This window comes from Astatotilapia calliptera, chromosome 8, assembly GCF_900246225.1.
Source record: "Astatotilapia calliptera chromosome 8, fAstCal1.2, whole genome shotgun sequence".
NCBI classification, from domain to species: domain Eukaryota; kingdom Metazoa; phylum Chordata; class Actinopteri; order Cichliformes; family Cichlidae; genus Astatotilapia; species Astatotilapia calliptera.
The window spans coordinates 56,463-73,784 of NC_039309.1; the positions used below are offsets into that span (position 1 = coordinate 56,463).

Below are 17,322 nucleotides of genomic sequence, written 5' to 3' on the forward strand. Positions count from 1 at the left end.
TCTGGCGTTTACCAGGCCAAATTTGGCCGGAGTTGAATAGTCACTAGACTTTGAAGCTCGCGCAACATAACGCAGGTTTTGCATACTCACTCCGCGCCGCCGTGGACAGGGAGGCAGGGAGCGGCCGGGCGGGAACAGCCCAGAGCCAGCGAGCGGCACCAGACACGCATAGGACGGCCTACGAAGATGCCAGGGAAAAGGGGCACGACAGGCAACGCCAGGGACAGCACAACCAAACGCCAGACAGGCCTTCAGTTTCACCAATCTCCCACTCCTTTTGCCGCGACGGCGGCCCCGCTTCCGCGGAGACGGCACAGGTACACGGAGCAGGTGAGTAGGAACCAACGACAGGAGTGGAGGCGGTATTTTGTGTGCATTTCCCAGTCTACACACCGGCGTATTGGGAGATAGTTGGAGATCAAGTAAAACTTGGCGATCATAGACCAGCAGGGAGTCGACATCATAACAAAATAAAAACATTAAAACAGAAACGTGGAGGAACAGACGGCAAGCCATACACATTGGCGCCATCTTTACCCTGTTACTCACAGTGAATGCTCACTGTGAGCTCCGGCAGACGTCCCCTTCTTTTTTAAAGTTCTTAAGACAAAGCACTATACTATGAACAGCAAGACATCTCCAACAGAAAGAAGCTAAAGGAAGGGCAGACATCTGCCTTGAATGGTTAAAGGGTGAGAAAAAAGAAGAGACAAAAGTGGGGAGACCACACAGCAAATCCAGCACGTCCAAATTAACACTGTCGGATTTGATTTCAACACTATTAAAGTGTCTATATGGGTCCACACCAGAGAGTGTTAATTTAACTCTTGTTGGAGAGTTGGTACGTTAACTCTGATTTAGTGTTAAACACCAAATCTGTCTGGAGTTGATAATTTAACACTTGGTGTTAAGAGTTTATATATTAACTCTCAAAGAGTATTTTAGTTTAACTGCGTAAGAGTTATCTTCTAATTCATTCTAAAAAGCGGGAATTTTACTGTTCTGAACTTCTAGAAATTTCTTTTGGAAATAAACATTTACTAAAAAGACGCAATGGTTTTTGAAAAACATTTATTCTGAACTGTGCAGCACAATTTCAAAACATTTTCTGAAAGATGTAACAGTGTACATGTTCTCACTTTCATTAGAATTTTGTTTATCAAAAGGTCTGACATAGGTGAGCTGGTAAATGCAAATAACAGCATTCTCATCACTTATTTCTTCAATACAATATGCATGTCCTTTATTCATCACTTTGTGGAACTTCAACGCACTTCTGCTCTCCCCCATATTCCATCTTCACAAGCATATCCTATGTGGAGATTGAAAACAACTTAGTTGACACTAATTAATGGCACAAATAATCCAGTAAACAATTGCAGCACAGAAAAAAAAAAGGAATCCTCTTTGAGCCATTACTTGTGTAAAGTATTTTCCCAAAAGACAAGAACACAGGCAACAGGTAATACTGAACTAAATGTAAAACCTCAACCTTTTTAATTTTTACCTAAACCGTGTGCACAAAACTCTGGAGGGATCTATGCTAACGTCGAATCCAGTCAGTACGCCTGCTACTGCTGTTTGCTCGTTTTGTTTTATAGGAGATCATTTTCAGGCTTCAAGTAGAACCATTATACCAACATTTCACATTCTAGACATTGTTTTAGGTGTATTTGACCAAAAGTTTGACTGAAAATTCACATGCAAGCTTTTTTTCAAGGCTGCAAACAATACCTTTCAGCTAGCTAAAACAGAATATTATGCTATCGCCGAGCAGCATGGCTAATGGCTTTCACACAGCTTTGTCTCAACTCCAAAGAGCCACAGAAGTAAAAGCTATTAATAATAATTGAAACAATCTTTGAAAAAAATGACTTACCAAGCATGGCAAACAACTCAAATATGTAGAGCAAAATGTTCTGAAACGGCTTCACTTCAGCTTCGATTGGAGCCTATGGTGCTGGGGGCGGAGTCTGTGAATTTACTCTGTTGGTGTCATAGCCCCTCTAGGAGTTCAGAGTTAAGAGGTCAAGAGTTAATGTTTCCATTGTAACACCTCCAGATTTGACATAGAAACACTCATTTTTAACACTTGATTTTAACTACTATCACTTTACACCTCAGAGTTACATTAAAAGAATGTGACTCTACTTAGAGTAAAATTAACTCTACTTTTGCAAGAAGACTATTAACACCAAAACATTTAACACTTTTGAATTTGCTGTGCAGGAACAACAAATGGGAGAAAAGTGAGACGAATACAGAGAAAGATGAATGAAGATCAGGAGTGATATGCAGTAGTAGTGTGTAAATGCATGGAAAGTGAGAAGAAGTAAGTGAAGTAAAAAAAAATGCTCAGGGCATGAGAAAGCCCAAATCAATGACAGCCTATCTAAGGGATGGTTCAGGCTCGCCTCATTAACTGGGAAGTGGTGACAAAGGAGAACAGCCTGATACCTGAAGGCTTTTAACCAAATTGGAAACTGCCAGATAAATATAATTCATACTAATCCCATGCTTTTTCTTAGGCCAAGGAAGGGAGCACCAACTAAATGGACTGATTCTTTTATAGTGCTTTTCTATTCTCCCAGAGAACTTAAAGCACTTAACTGATCCAATCAGTTAAGTGCTTTAAGTGATTTTTAAGTACTTACTAACATTCACACATATTCATATTCTGATGGATGCATCAGAGAGCAATTTAGGTTAACTGAAGAAAGCCGGCATAAAGATGATTGGACTAGCCCAGGGGGTGGGCAACTCCAGGCCTTGAGGGCCGGTGTCCCTGCAGGTTTTAGATGTGTCCTTGAACCAACACAGCTGATTTAAATGGCTAAATTAGCTCCTCAACATGTCCTGAAGTTCTCCAGAGGCCTGGTAACGAACTAATCATGTGATTCAGGTGTGTTGATCCAAGGTGAGATCTAAAACCTGCAGGACATCGGCCCTCGAGGCTAGTCACTAGCCCATCGTGACAATGAGTTTGACAGCATGGGAAAGGGGAAATTATATAAATCTTAGATTAGCCACCAAACACAAGGGGACCAGATGTGTGAGTACAGAGCTTCCTCACTGAACTTACATGCAAGCTTCATCAACACATCTCCTACAGGTGAAGCAGAGGTATGAGTGTGTGTGAAAGGTAAAGCACTGTAGAGTAATATAGTGTTAGAAGTGTGTGATTTAAGGTCTTTAGTCAGTTAGACATAACTATCATTGCAACAAGAGATAATCTATGGATTACAATTGAGTACTTCGTTAATGCATAAAGTGCAGGTTTTATCTCTTCTTCTCTTAGCTACAGCCACAGCGGTGACTGTTAGTAACTATTAAATGTACAAAAAGAATTTAAAGGCTTAGTCTATATGCAGATTTGACACGTCAGCAGTTTAGGTGTCCTGTTGTAGAATCTTTTAGTGTAACTTCATCTGAAATCAGCCAATTTTTACAACATATCCTGCTCAACTATCTTATTTGTATACAAATTTTATTCTGCAGGGTTTTAACATTTACAGTCATTGCTTACATTTTCAGCTACATATATCAAGTACTTTTGAAGATTTCTTTGAAGATTTATACATATTTTTAAAATGGTCAACTAGCCATAGTAAGGCCTTTTTTCCCACACATTGAAACATGAAGCAATGTTTGAACATTAATATATATATTTAAAAAAAACAACCTGTTTTTTTTCTTACAATCAAGATGAATCTGAATCTGAAATTTGGAACAAACGCATCAAAAATGGTCTAAATATCAGCTAGTTAAAAATACAATTTAAAAAGAATTTTAAAAAAGCAGAGCACTCCTGTTACATAGAATGCTTTTTAACAAACAGTTTTAGTCACAAAAATTATTAAAATGCCATTTTCATTCAACTTTCACGTTGGAATGCACAAATATGACAGGATGCACCACAAAAACACAAATGTCAGTAGGCAGTCTAATCCAAATAGCACAAAATGTTGAAGTTCCCACATTAGTACTCTAAGTATAACTCAGAAAATAATTGTGTACAGATTCACCACACCTGACACATTCAAAACCACAACCACAGCAATGTGTTATTAAAGCAACCGGTTAGGCAATACACGTTTTTGCCTACTGACAGGGGGATCAAAGACTGGTCTCTAAGCTCGTGTGACTGGGGCACAAGCAATAATTTTCCCAGCAACTGTAAACCTCCAGAAACTACTCCTAACTCAAATAATAATTTGTTCTTGATTGGTAGCTGCCAGATGGTCACAAACCAATTTCTAAGCCTTGTGACTGGGGCCTTATCGACCTTTTCCTTAGATCTTTTGGTTAATGTTGTGTCTGTAAAACCTCAATGCTAAAATCAACACAGGGAGACTGAGGAAGCAGCACAGATTCCAAATCCAGGATAGAGACGGTCAGTGAATGTGGTGTTGAAGGTGTGGAGGTGGATCAGAGTATCAGAGGAGACTCTGTAGAAGGACAGAGTGCCAGCAGGACAGTCCACATACACTGCTACTCTGTTAGAGACAGATGAGGTTGAGTAGGAGGATATTGTTTTGTCATTGTGCCAGGCAAAATGAGGACCGTTGTTAGTGCACTGCAGACTCCAGGACTGAGTGTTGTGTCCAAATGCAGAGTCATAACTGCCTCCTTTCCTGCTGATTTGTCTGTAACTCACTGTTACCCAAACCTCTCCACTCCACTCGACCTCCCAGTAACAGCGACCAGTCAGACCATCTCTACACAGCAGCTGAAACCAAACATCAAATCTGTCTGGATGATCAGGATATGACTGAACCTGCTCCACATGTGCCACCTTCCTGTTGTTGTCAGACAGTTGGAGTTTTCTGTTTACGGTGTTCATGTCGATTGTGAGTTGACAGGAATCTGATGGAGAGAACAAACACAATCCAGCTGCAGTTATTGATCCATCATCTGTTCATTGATTGACACTTTGATGATGACTCCTGACATGAGAGATGTGAATGAATGATTTGACAATTTGAAGATAGTTGAATGTGTACGGCTTTTTTTACTTGAATCACATTAAAAACACACTTACACTTCCTCAGACCTGGTGTCAACCATTGGACTCCAGCAGGCTCCACCCTGAAAAGAAGAGGGGGTCAGACCAGCACAGTCTCTTTCAGCATGTACACATGGACATTACATCCCCCTCATGCACATACTGTTAAACACTGATAAAGGAACAGTCCAACATTTTCTCAAATACACTTCAATCCATATGTGGATCAAAGTGGTGATGATTTGGACTGATCCTGGATCTGTCAGTCTTTTGAAGCAGCTGTTGGATAAATCTATAAAGTCAAATCATTGGTCCACCGTTGTAATAACTGGTGCATTCATAGAAGAACACTTTAAATTGGGAAAATATTGTGTCATCATCATGATTCTTTCCCCTGACTGGACAACACAAAATGAGGAAGAAAAAGTACTTGATGATGTTACGACTTAATTCCAATCTGCACATTACTACCTGCCCCCCCCCCCTTTATTTTAACTGGGATTTACAATGGAAATGGCAAATAGTAAACATATTTACTGGGTTCCTCTAAAAAAAAAAAAAAAAGCTTACCGATAGAAAATGTAAACATTCACGTGGGATAGATGTGTGCTTATAACAGGCCAGTGTGAAATTATATGGTAAGTTGGCAGTAAACACTGGATTGTCCAAAAAGTTTTAAAATTTTTTAAAACATAAATAAAGTGATGCAATAATTATTAACTTTCACAGATCTATATTTTAATCACAATGGAACATAGAAAACATATCAAATTTATAGTCTAAAAAAGTGCTCTAATTTAGGAAAAATAAATTTAGCTCATTTTTACTTTGATAGCAACATACCTCAAAAAAGCTGGGTTAGGAATAAAAATGACCTCAAAAAGTAAGTGGTACCACAATAAAAAGGTGGTGTTTATCAAACACTACTGAGATAATTACATGTGCATGTGTAACCAACATAGACTATGCAACCACTTAAAACTGGACTCAAAAGTGTAATCAAATCAATATTGTATAAATGTATAAATATCGTATTCGAATGATTACTGCCATATAGATAAGAGAGATACTGCTCTGTGAGCTCCATTCACTCTCTTGTTTCTTTTTCAACTTTAATTTTTTTAAAATTAATTTTAGGTAACATTAAAAGAAAAAAAAAACACAGTAAAGAAAATTACAAACCAACAAACATACAAACAGGCTGGAGTTTACATTTATTTTCCATCTATTCCATTCGCATTTCTTGTTGTGTTGTTTTCTTGGTGCCACTTCGGAATGCTTTCCACTTCCTCCATTGTCCATTGTATTTACATCCCATCAATCTGATATTGAATGTTATTTTTTCCATCTCTGAGATACCCTCTACAATACTAATCCAATCTCGTTGAGTGGGAGGGTCTGGATGTAACCACTTCTTTGTAATTGCTTTTTTAGTTGCGGCTAGAATAATTTTTACTAAATATAAGTCCTCCTTTTGTATCTGTTCCTTTATGTTTCCAAGATACATCACTTGGCAGGTGTTTCGGAGTGCATATCCCAGAATATTATCCATGGTCATTTTAAGGTCTTCCCAATACTTTTTAATTTTTATGCACTTCCAGAATACATGTGAATGGTCTGCTTCTGTTTCTCCACATAGTCTCCAACATTCCTGTGGACTTGAGATCTGTTTACTTTTAATATTGGGTGTAATGAAAAAAACGTGTCAATTTTTTCCATCAAAATTCCCTCCACAACAGCGAATTTGTTGTGCTGTGTTGTATTTCACACATACTGACCCATTCCTTCTGTTATAGTTATGGCCAGTTCAGCTTCCCATTTCTTTTTGAGGTAAAAGGTTGTGTCCTGTCTATCCTCACTCTCTTGTTTCAAACTCATTAAAATATCTGAAAGTTCAAAACCAAAACCAAAACTCCAAACTCAGTAAAACAACATGTTACATGATAAACCATTTACAGCAGTTTAAAGTTCAGGAAAGTTTCTTTATGGTTCAGATGATGATTATAAAGTGTACAGGTCAAAGTGCGTGAAACTGACTGTTACGATTGGTCAAAATTAGTCCATATAAATATAATAAATGTTACCCTTTTTTTTTAATAAACAAGGAAAACACCTTTAGTCTTTTTTTCATTTGAATATATATTTTTAAACTGATTAAAAATCAAAGCTAATGCTATACCAGCTTCTAGCATTGCTGAACAGTGCATAAAGCAAACCTGATTACAGAAGCTCCCAAAAAACAACCAAACACATCCAAACCTCAAAAAAAAAAAAGTTGACTAAGCCCCAAAAGAGCAATAAACCTGTGTAGTTATTACAGTACAGTCTCAATACTTTCTTTTCTTGTTTGAATAGAGATTTCGCTAAAAGATGTGCTGATCCCTATTACAAACGGTCTGGTATAATAAGTAGTTTTATTTGGAATTGTGCAGGGCTTGTCTCCATCATTGTTTCAAAGAAAAGAATTATCAAGATGCGGTGATAGCCAAATTGGCCAGCAGATGTCACTTTGGAGATGAGTTTCAGATTGTTTATGCACCTCAATACAATTCTGGTGTTGTGCCAAAAAACCACCCACCCACTTTAACCCCAGACTCTGCCACATGTGACATCTGCTGGTGATTAATAGGACAGGATTGCCTTTCATGTGTTTCTGTTTAGGCTCAAACCCATTTGATGTTTGGAGTCTTGCAATGACGAAACAATAATTCCTCAAAAAAAAAGTTAAACCAAAAGTAACAAGTCAGTTTTAAAAATGCGAGGAGTAGAAAGTGCAATATTTGCTTAAAAATGTAGGGAGTAAAAGTAAAAGATTCGAAGTAAAGTACAGATACCTGAAAATTCTACTTAGGTACAACAAAGTATTTGTTCTTTGTTACTTCTCTCACCTCTGTTTTCTATGTTCCACTGTGAATAAAATGTGGGATTATGAGATTTGCACATAATTAAATTCTGTTTTTAGTTTTATAAAATAAATTATTTTTGTTCTAAAGTGTTTAACAAAATCAGAAATCCTTATTCTGGAACTTTAAATGTTTTACAACCCAACTAGAGCTGGATTTTATTATCCCAGATGTAACAGTACACTGTAAAAACTGTGATTGGGGTTAATTAGAATCTAATAGGAGAGTAATAGTAATTATTACTCAGTAAAAACGTGTATGAGTAGTTTTAATCAAATCTAAGCAAAATTCAACAATTTTGAGATGTTCAGTTATTTAAATTTACACAGTTTTGTTTGGGGTAAATTCAGCAATGGTTTGTTGAGTAGATTTAAAAAAAATGTTTGAGTAGTAAAAAAATTTAAGAAATCTAATAGATTTAACTGATGAAAGCATTTTCATTTTAATCATTGTACACTTCCGCCCATAATCCTTTGTGCCACGGGCAGGACACACGCGCTTCATGAGTGGACGTCTCCATTTTGTCAGAGGTAAGACTTCTTAATTTGTTCAAATATAAGACACGGTTTAAACAATAACGTATATCGGTTTTGAGTAAAGGTTTTAAACAGTATGATACGTCGAAATTTTATTAATAATCATCACTGTAATGATAGTATCGTATTTTTACACAAATGGCAGTTAGTGGACTGCTAGCACAAGGTCACTTTCCAAGCCTTCACGACTGTGTTACTGAACAGCTTTAACTAACCACATGTTTTACCGTATTAAAAAATATCAACGGTATATTCCGATGAGTTTTAACGCCTTTCATCCACGTTTAAAAGTTCATGAAAAGGTTTTGCAGTCAGTTGTGAGTGATTTTGTCAGCCACAGTCAGTTTTTCGAACTCCAGTTTCCAATAATGGCGGCCGCTACTAAGTTTTAAAATTACTCTTAGTAATCTTTCTGGGTCACAAAATAAACTTTTAACATATTTTCAGGCGCGAAAGTAGCTGTGTAAACATCAAATATCTGCTCGGTTTATCAAGATATCGCATGTTTGCAAAAGTGCTTCGACGTTTTCGGAGCATCTGCTACCCACCAGCTCGATAGCTAGCCGGGAGCTCGAGGGTCACTGAAGCCGCTGAGAACGGCACAACTCCCGGCACATCATTTTCAGATCACCGCGGGGTTTCGCTACTCAGTTTAAACGTAATGTATAAGTCACTTAGACAACCTAAAAATGTTATTGTTTGGTTTTTTTCAGTGTTTTATTTGTTCGTGAGTAAATCGGTTTAGCTGAGATTAAAGTTATTAGATTAGATTAGATAAAATAAAACTTTATTAATCCCCCGGGTGGGTTCCTCCTTGGTTTTTACACAGCTGACTAAACGTCAAAAATGATAATGTTGCTTTCCTTTCAGGTAATGGAAGATCCCTCAACTTAAATTCACCTGATCAGCATGGGATTGAAGTTGCAGGCTATCATAGCCAAGGTATTTTCCACAGACATTTCAGCTTGGAATTTTATTTAAAGAATTTTTTTGTCAAATTTCATTTGCATGGTGCACAGCTCCACTAATTTGTTTGCATGTTTTTGTCAGTGCAAGAGGACGCCAGGACGTCACTGATATAATTAACAACACAATTATGGGTTTCATGTTTTAATTGTATTTTAAATACATGTCTATTCTTAGTAAAAAACAAAAAACAAAAAACAAACAAAAAAACACAAGTACAGGTATTGCTGGGTTTTTGTTTTGTCCCAAGAAGGAAAAACCCTTTCTGACGAACATAAACTAAATTAGATAAAAAAACTAAATGACTAAATTAATGTAATTTACTAAAACGACACATTTAAAGATTGAACCTGTCAAGCATGTTGACAATACCTTTGTGTTGACTGTCAGCACCCAGGCATGTGCATTAACATCAGCTAATTATCGCACATAATGCTCCATGTGATGATAATTTGATATTCAACAGTTTTTTTTAATACTGCCAATTCTCACAGTTTTGTCTTAATAAATGGTCACTTATCTGATGGTAATTTTTGGAATTCTTGCTCATTTTCAGTCACCAAGCAATCCTAGCAATAACATAACCAGAAATCTGGTTATTCAGTGCTTGATGGTGTACCTTGGGGAGTCCATTGATCAACTGATCAAAGAGTACAGTGTAAGTGTTGAAGTAGAAACATTATTCTGTTTTTGTTATTCATATGTGTTTGTCAAGTTTCAAATAATTTGAGGCATTATCATGTTTTATTTGTCATTCAGCTACAGGATGTGTCCAGGAAATATTTCATGTGTGCAACTACAGTCAGAAAACCCATGTGTTTGTTGTTTCAGGATGCTGATGAGGATGGTGTGTCACAAGATCTTTCTGAACAGAGGATGAAAATCTACAAAATCAAGGCTGTTGGATCTGAGGAGGATGACATTGGCATTGTGCTGGAGGGTGTGAGAGTTATGCCTGGGGCCCGTTCTTCGTACCTCGCTAAGTAGGTTAGCCGGATTAGATTGTTGACGATTTCGCGTGATCCTGGATCAGTCGGTTCCCCGAAGCTCATCCGGGACTTGCTGTCATAGCAACAGAGCCGTAAGCGTAAACCTGCTCGGGAGCAGGCTTACTTTATGTAAACAGGATTAGATCGCGGCCACGCAGGTATGTCCGCTTCATTTATACGAAAGCAACAGCGATATTCCACCACTGTTTCACCATAAATAAATATTATCAATGTAACTAAAGATAATGCAGCACTTGATCCTTTTATTGATGTCACACAGATACATACAGGTCATTTCCTAAAAAAGGGAAATGTACTATTAACATTCTATTACATGTATGTGATTATTACAGATGTAATTCATATTTCAGAGTAGTAATTGCAAATTACTTTGTGTAATCAAGATGAGAGACCACGGCTATAAAAGCGAAGGTGGATTTGGGAAGCCTGTCGCAGCCATGTCCTGTCCGTATACGCGACCAACCCATTGCGGAAGGTGCAAGATTGATAAGGAGAGTTTTCAGAATTCAGCGTATATTGCGGGATAGACAGGATCCTTTAGCTCAGCGCGACAGTGTGCTCATAGAGAGATATCGATATTCCCGTGAGGGTATTATTTACTTAACCAACTTGTTGACGAGGGGGTGCAGGACCACCACCTGTCTTTTTTTTGCTCTGCCCTTTTCTTGGTTGCTGTTATAAACAAACAGATTATTTCAGGGTCTCTTTCCTAGAGACGAAAAGCAATATAAGTGATAAATATTACCATTCTGTAGAATATTCTTATATTTCACTTTTACTTGTTCCCATGTTCTAGTGGGTCCTGTTGTGGCTCTAATGTGTAAGGGGATATAATATAACATAATATAATGTAATATAATATTGGATAATATAGTGTAATACAATAAATTTACCCTACCGCCTACTGGTGTTGGCCAGAGGGGCCGATGGCGCGATATGGCAGCCTGGCTTCTGTCAGTCTGCCCCAGGGCAGCTGTGGCTACAACTGTAGCTGCCTCCACCAGTGTGTGAATGTGAGAGTGATTGAATAGTGGCATTGTAAAGCGCTTTGGGTGCCTTGAAAAGCGCTATATCAATCCACTCCATTATTATTGTTATTATTAAATAACTTACGAGTTTAATTTGTCAGCAACTTTCTGCCAGCCCTCTCTCCTTGCTTTTGCAGCCTTTGCAGTGTTCCCTTGCGTTCTGATTAAACTCTGAAACTCCTGAAATCCCTCAATCAAGAGTTCTTGCTCTGCTGCCGGAAAATACCGAGCACGCCCCTTCGACATTTTCGCCGACCAATCAGCGGGTTGCCGATCAATGTTTCTACTATCGATGCGTAGCCCCTTTTACGACACCCAGTGATGTCACATTCCTGCGTCCAGCTGTAGTAATCGTCAACAGCAGGTGTGTTCGGGGAACCGGATTAGCGAGCTCACGGTTAGCGCGATGATTTGATCTTGGATGTGTCATTTGATCTTGGATGTAGTAAGCGACGTACGAAGAACGGGCCCCTGCTCTGGGCAATTTTCCAAGAGCATGCGCAATGCTGGTTGGATTGACATATGCAGTCGATCTTGCCTATCCCAAAGAGCTAAAATACACCTTGGAAGTATTCCAGAAACTTTTCCTTGAACTGGATTGTGCTAAGCTCTCACCAAAAGTGAACAGCCTCAAGAACAAGTTATTGGCTTAAACGAGGACTCTGAAAGAATGAAAGGGAAGTAAGCTCACTGAAAACCTTTGGTTTGTCTTTGTTAGATGCAGCTATCTTTTCAGTTTTTAAGTTAATTTCATCTTATTCATATCTTACCCAAATGACCTGCAATGTGTCAGGCTGTATTTGTGCTCTTCATTTTAATTTTGTTTTTTATTACCTACAAGTTTCTTAGGAATATTCTGTTTGAAAGGCAGCAAATTGGAGGAATCACTAGTGAAGCTTTTCTTTGTTTATAGTGTATGTTACTATAAAACATTGGTTTAAAACAACTTTAAAATTTAACAGAAGTGCAGTCCTGTAGCTGTAGAAATGTTACTTGCTCTTACATGTGTCTTAGATTTTCTCAGGTTAAACATCCAAATTGGGATAAAAGGTTGATTTACATTATTGATATTCCATGTACATGAGTGAAAAACCTTTGTTCTACAGTTATATTGAGTGATTCAATTTAACAAAAGATTGACAAACTAAAGTTTTTGTTTGTCAATCATAAATAAGTAACAGAGATAAAGGAAACGGTAAAAGATATTCAAATTTCAGGTTCATGTTGATATTACAGTCTAAAGATTAATTTCTTTTTTACAAAACTGGTTTACATTCATGCAGTTTATGTTGCTGTTGCTCTGTACACAAAGCTGTGTGATAAACTGTTTATGACACTAAAACAAATTTACAGCAGAGGAATGTATTTAGGAGATCAGGAGATTGTTGATGAGAATTCAGTGTATACGAGCAGAAAAATGTTATATTATAAATTACTGTGTTTTATTTTCCACAATAAAACAAATTACTGTTTTGATGTTTTCTTTGTGAAATTGATTCATTTTACTCAGAAAATAAGTAAAATCCATTTCATTTTCTCTTATTATTCAGTCATTATTTTTAAGGTTTATTTGGAAAATTATTGAATCCAATTTGAGTTTTACTGAAAAAACAAGAAGATTTCATTTCTTTGTAATGGATATTTTAGGAAGTTTTTACTAAACCTTTGCCAGATAGTTAGTAAATTCAAAGTAATTTTTCTCAGAGACTTATTTCATATCAATTATTTTTTTTGGTAAAGTTGGGCAATTTCAACCTTCAGTTTGAGATTTTGACCCTAAATCCAACACATATTTACAGTTTAATTCTATTAATATCTACTTTTGTTTTCTATTTGGATTTAATTAACATTTTCTCTACATTTTACATAAATCTTTTGAAATTAAAATCTACTTAATTATTTCAAGTGTCACTTTGTTGCCATAACTTTTTTAAGTAACCTCTAGTCACAGTTTTTACAGTGTACTAAAGATATAGTTTTACATCTAATTTATAGCAAATTTTAATATGTAGATTATTTGGTGCTTTTAGTCTGTTAATGACACATCTATTTTGATTAAGGTGAAATGGATATTTGGTCCACTTTTAATATATTTTCTATAAGACATTTTCTCCATACCTGAGAGTGTCCAATTTCCAACCTTCATCCTTCACTCCAGCTGAAAGCAGCTTTATTCCTGAGTCTCCTGGATGGTTGTAGCTGATGTCCAGCTCTCTCAGATGGGAGGAGTTGAAACTCAGAGCTGAGGCAAGAGAAGTACAGCCTTCCTGTGTGATCAGACAGCCTGACAGACTGCAGACACACAAAACAACAATTCATACGTTACTGGAGGTCTTTCTTTCTTTCTTTCTTTCTTTCTTTCTTTCTTTCTTTCTTTCTTTCTTTCGTTCTTTCTTTTTTTTTCTTATTTCAGATACAATTACATCTATACTTTTCATCTATTAAATTCAGTTTCCTTTTTATTCATAAAGAGATTATTTCAAACAGACAAAAGGACCTCCAGTAACACAAGACCTCCTCAAATACCCCAGAAATCAGATTATGTCCTATGAACAATTACTTTATCCCAAAAAGATACTTCCAATGGAAACTGCTTAAAGCAGGGCCATCCAAGACAGCTGATTGGGGGATGCACGGAAGGAAAAGAACATTCTCCCTACTCAAACAACAACTGTCAAGGAACCAACTCTGGTTACTGATGATTATGTTTTTAAACATTTTCAGGTAGACACACCAGCATCCATCGTCAATTGTCTTTTATTGTCAGAGCAGGCAATATTGAAGGAAACCTGAAACTACCGGCTAAGGATACATTTAGATTTGGTAAAATTATAATTCATATCATCAGTAAAGACAACAGGTTATGTAGATTGGAGATGGCTAAAATTAATATCGAATCAGTCTTTACATTTCCCAAAACAATGTCAGATTCTATACAGAGAGTGCAGAATTATAAGGCAAATGAGTATTTTGTCCACATCATCCTCTTCATGCATGTTGTCCTACTCCAAGCTGTATAGGCTCGAAAGCCTACTACCAAATAAGCATATTAGGTGATGTGCATCTCTGTAATGAGAAGGGGTGTGGTCTAATGACATCAACACCCTATATCAGGTGTGCATAATTATTAGGCAACGTCCTTTCCTTTGGCAAAATGGGTCAAAAGAAGGACTTGACAGGCACAGAAAAGTCAAAAATAGTGAGATATCTTGCAGGGGGATGCAGCAGTCTCAAAATTGCAAAGCTTCTGAAGCGTGATCATCGAACAATCAAGCGTTTCATCCAAAATAGTCAACAGGGTCGCAAGAAGTGTGTGGAAAAACCGAGGCGCAAAATAACTGCTCATGAACTGAGAAAAGTCAAGCGTGCAGCTGCCAAGATGCCACTTGCCACCAGTTTGGCCATGTTTCAGAGCTGCAACATCACTGGAGTGCCCAAAAGCACAAGGTGTGCAATACTCAGAGACATGGCCAAGGTAAGAAAGGCTGAAAGACGACCACCACTGAACAAGACACACAAGCTGAAACGTCAAGACTGGGCCAAGAAATATCTCAAGACTGGTTTTTCTAAGGTTTTATGGACTGATGAAATGAGAGTGAGTCTTGATGGGCCAGATGGATGGGCCCGTGGCTGGATTGGTAAAGGGCAGAGAGCTCTAGTCCGACTCAGATGCCAGCAAGGTGGAGGTGGAGTACTGGTTTGGGTTGGTATCATCAAGCTCAACTCCCAGTCCTACTGCCAGTTTCTGGAAGACACCTTCTTCAAGCAGTGGTACAGGAAGAAGTCTGCATCCTTCAAGAAAAACATGATTTTCATGCAGGACAATGCTCCATCACACGCGTCCAAGTACTCCACAGCGTGGCTGGCAAGAAAGGGTATAAAAGAAGAAAAACTAATGACATGGCCACCTTGTTCACCTGATCTGAACCCCATTGAGAACCTGTGGTCCATCATCAAATGTGAGATTTACAAGGAGGGAAAACAGTACACCTCTCTGAACAGTGTCTGGGAGGCTGTGGTTGCTGCTGCACGCAATGTTGATGGTGAACAGATCAAAACACTGACAGAATCCATGGATGGCAGGCTTTTGAGTGTCCTTGCAAAGAAAGGTGGCTATATTGGTCGCTGATTTGTTTTTGTTTTTGTTTTTGAATGTCAGAAATGTATATTTGTGAATGTGGAGATGTTTCAATCCAGGGGGTCAGTGTTGACATTGTGGAGGACTATAAATACCTTGGAGTACACATTGACAATAAACTGGACTGGGCTAAAAACACCACAGCACTTTACAGGAAGGGCCAGAGTCGTCTCTATTTTTTGAGGCGACTGAGGTCCTTCAACATCTGCCAGAAAATGCTGAGGATTTTCTATGAGTCTGTGGTGGCCAGTGCGATCCTCTATGCTGTTGCATGCTGGGGGAGCAGGCTGAGGGTCGCAGATGCCAACAGACTTAATAAACTGATCCGTAAGGCCAGTAATGTTGTGGGGATGGAGCTGGACTCCCTCAAGGTGGTGTCAGAGAGGCGGATGCTGTCCAAGATAAAGACAATGTTGGATAACACCTCCCACCCACTCCATGACATGTTGGTCAGTCACAGGAGCTCGTTCAGTGAGAGACTGAGATTACCGAAAAGCACCACTGAACGACACAGGAAATCATTCCTGCCTGTGGCCATCTCCCTGTACAACGCATCCACTTAACACACTGTTTGCTGCTACAACTACACATGTTTCTTTTCCAAATATTTATTTATAAGTGACTTATGTATGTATGTATGTATATATATATGTATATATTGTACTATTCTTAGTTAGCGTATTGTCTGTCTTGTCTTAATGTTGGTTTAAAATGGAGCACTGTAACAAAAAATAATTTCCCCCAGGGATCAATAAAGTATTCTGATTCTGATATTGGTTTCACTGGTAAAAATAAATAATTGAAATGGGTATATATTTGTTTTTTGTTAAGTTGCCTAATAATTATGCACAGTAATAGTCACCTGCACAGACAGATATCCCCCTAAAATAGCTAAAACTAAAAACAAACTAAAAACTACTTCCAAAAACATTCAGCTTTGATATTAATGAGTATTTTGGGTTCATTGAGAACATGGTTGTTGTTCGATAATAAAATTATTCCTCAAAAATACAACTTGCCTAATAATTCTGCACTCCCTGTAGTTTTCTCTGGACCAAGAGTGATACGTTTAGCTGCACGTTCTCTTGAAATTGTAGGTTTTTGACTGGAATCCAAAGGTCAGTGTGGGCTTTCTCCCTTCTAAACCCACGGGAGTGTCTGCTATCCCATTTACGTAATTATTTTTTAAATCCCAGAATAATTGCAACCAAATAAACTACAGCAATATTTTTTTTTTCTGACTATGAAACTGGAGGATTCATACTTGCATACATCATGCATTCAGCCTGTTCTATGCTGCAGTTTCCTTCCACTAATGACTTTGCAAAAACTGCATAAAAAAGCGCACACAACAACAAAACATTATAATCCAGGAACATACTTTGCCAATCTGATCATAGCTGTTCATAGCACTTCCTACGTTGGAATACAAGTCATCATGTTGTCAGCAAGAACTACCACATGTCTACCATTACCTCCGAGAATCAGAAGTGGGAAATGTAGATCTTTTTTCCTACAGGCACTTGCAAAGGTTTGCTGGTGCTATTAAAAGTCAGGTTTGACTTTATGACTTTCTGTGTAGTTCATGGGAACTTAAATTGCACTGTCAGAAATAGGTTGTTTTTTTTTTTTGGTGCACATGCTCTAGAAAAAATTTAGAATTGAATTTAAAATCCTTCTCCTTACACACAGCTTCTATAGCTGCAAAGGGGCTACATTTATTATAACTACAATTA

The 17,322-nt window shown here is 37.8% G+C and overlaps 1 protein-coding gene across 1 annotated transcript in view; it reads right to left on the reverse strand.

Annotated features, from left to right (window-relative positions):
* Positions 1-3,347: 3,347 nt before the first annotated feature.
* Positions 3,348-17,322, reverse strand: part of LOC113027904 (NACHT, LRR and PYD domains-containing protein 3-like) — a 32,599-nt gene continuing 18,624 nt past the window's right edge. Inside the window, exons 9-11 of the mRNA XM_026177728.1 lie at positions 13,567-13,740; positions 5,042-5,088; positions 3,348-4,866 (exon numbers count right to left, since the gene is read on the reverse strand). Coding sequence (XP_026033513.1) covers positions 4,340-4,866; positions 5,042-5,088; positions 13,567-13,740 — 748 coding nt within the window. The 3' untranslated portion in view covers positions 3,348-4,339. The remainder of the gene's footprint in view (positions 4,867-5,041; positions 5,089-13,566; positions 13,741-17,322) is intronic.